General features: G+C 45.0%; 1 pseudogene across 1 annotated transcript; it reads left to right on the top strand.

The window, feature by feature from the left end:
* The first annotated feature begins 254 nt into the window (after positions 1 to 254).
* On the top strand, positions 255 to 715 carry TEOVI_000884400:pseudogene (annotated as a pseudogene). Its single transcript is given in 2 exon segments — positions 255 to 296; positions 299 to 715. Coding segments are annotated over 2 exon segments (459 nt in total).
* The last annotated feature ends 986 nt before the right edge of the window (positions 716 to 1701 follow it).

The following is a 1701-nucleotide window of genomic DNA, read 5'->3' as shown; positions in this document are numbered from 1 at the left end:
AAAAATTGGTCATAACTGAAGGTAAGAGAGATGACACAGATGAGTGTCAGCAGCAACCGAGCAAATTATACTCGGGTGAAACCAGACGTATTGATGAATGTGCATAGAAAGGTCGTTTTCCATCCAAATAAATACCTCCACATTTGTCACATGGGGTTTGATTTCGACGGATCCAGGAGTTACGGGGAAACGCATGGCTGATGAACGGAGGGGTAAAATCCGAAGGATAAAAACTTCACACATTTGAGAGAGAAATGAAATATATCTAAGGAGGGACTCCTGAACAACTGAATTATCGGCGTATCAGTTCGTGTTTCCACCACCAACGTCACCGGGCCAGGTATATGCAGAGACATGGAAAAACTTCGTAGCATGGGTATTGGGTTTGCGCCCAGAGGGCATATCGGAGGAGCAACTCCAACTAGGAAAACAATTGTATGATAAGCTGTGCACAGTACAAACGGTAAAAGACTACCCGGGGCTGAGGTTTCAAGACATGAAGGAAGCTATAGAATTCCCACAAAATAAGGACTATATGTACATTCAGGCCGCTATGAAAGCGAGACGACAAAAACAACAACAAATCGGTGTCACTCCGAGAAGGTCTCAATGTTTCACATGCGGACAATTGGGGCATTACAGCAATACTTGTGGGGTGTTCAAACATAAACTGAACACACGTCAAAAAAACAACATTCGGCCACAGAAGCAATGAATTTGGGGGCCTTTAATATTTCCCTACCCATGCTTCAACACAAGGGGAAAACCAACACAACGGAGAAAGTCATACACTGGAGGACGATAACAATTACCACCCCTCGTCGACAAATGAGTTACCCGACACGGACGGGGACAGTAAGACTCTTACGTATGGCGCAGTCAGCAGCAGCTCAACGTATGAGAGGAGCCTTTCAAGGGAGCTTGGAAATGTTAAATGGAAATCAAAAACATGCCACAAAGGTGTTCTTGGAAAACGAAGTCACGGTTATTCTAGCTTCTACACACAATCTGTATATTATGGCAGTGGCTTCAGAAGCAAACAAAGTAGCAAAAAGGATGTGGACACGTACAACATGGGAACAGAAAGGATCCATAATCCGAAGGTTCTATGCTTTCGCATACAAACACGGACTACCGGCGGTCGAAACGACAGTCTCCCTTTTTATCGTAAGTTTGAAACTGGCAAAAAGCAGCGCAACACAGTACACTAGGACCCTAGTTTCTTTACTGGCCGCAGAAAACACACCAGCTCGGATGCTGTTTTTAGCCGGACCATGCAGAGTTGTAGGGGGAGATACCATAAAAAAGGCTCGACCCATGCTGCGTTGGGAGCTCGATCTCACATGCGACACGCCTACACTAGACCGGAATCGAATGGCTTTAAGGCTGGACTGGATCACAGCCAGCAGATGGGGAGAAATAGCACAGCTACAACAAGAGAATTTTGTGCTCCATCCACAAGACAAAAAAAGATGATGCCATGGTGGTAAACTGAGGAGCACTCCAAAAGACATTCAAAAGCGATACACACAGAGCCGTAAGGTATGTGTTAATAAAGGGAGAATATGCTGGAAGTATCCAGAAGGTAATCAAGGAGATGGAAGAGGGTGAGAGGATCACATCCATTACCACAAAGGGAATGAAAGAAATACTACGCCCATTCGGGATGACTGCACATTCAATAAAGAGACGGACTTTGGA

The sequence above is a fragment of the Trypanosoma equiperdum genome (genome assembly GCF_001457755.1).
Source record: "Trypanosoma equiperdum strain OVI genome assembly, contig: ctg_1803, whole genome shotgun sequence".
Lineage (NCBI taxonomy): Eukaryota > Euglenozoa > Kinetoplastea > Trypanosomatida > Trypanosomatidae > Trypanosoma > Trypanosoma equiperdum.
Note: the sequence above shows the minus strand (reverse complement) of the source record. Positions and strands in the feature narration are given on the sequence as shown.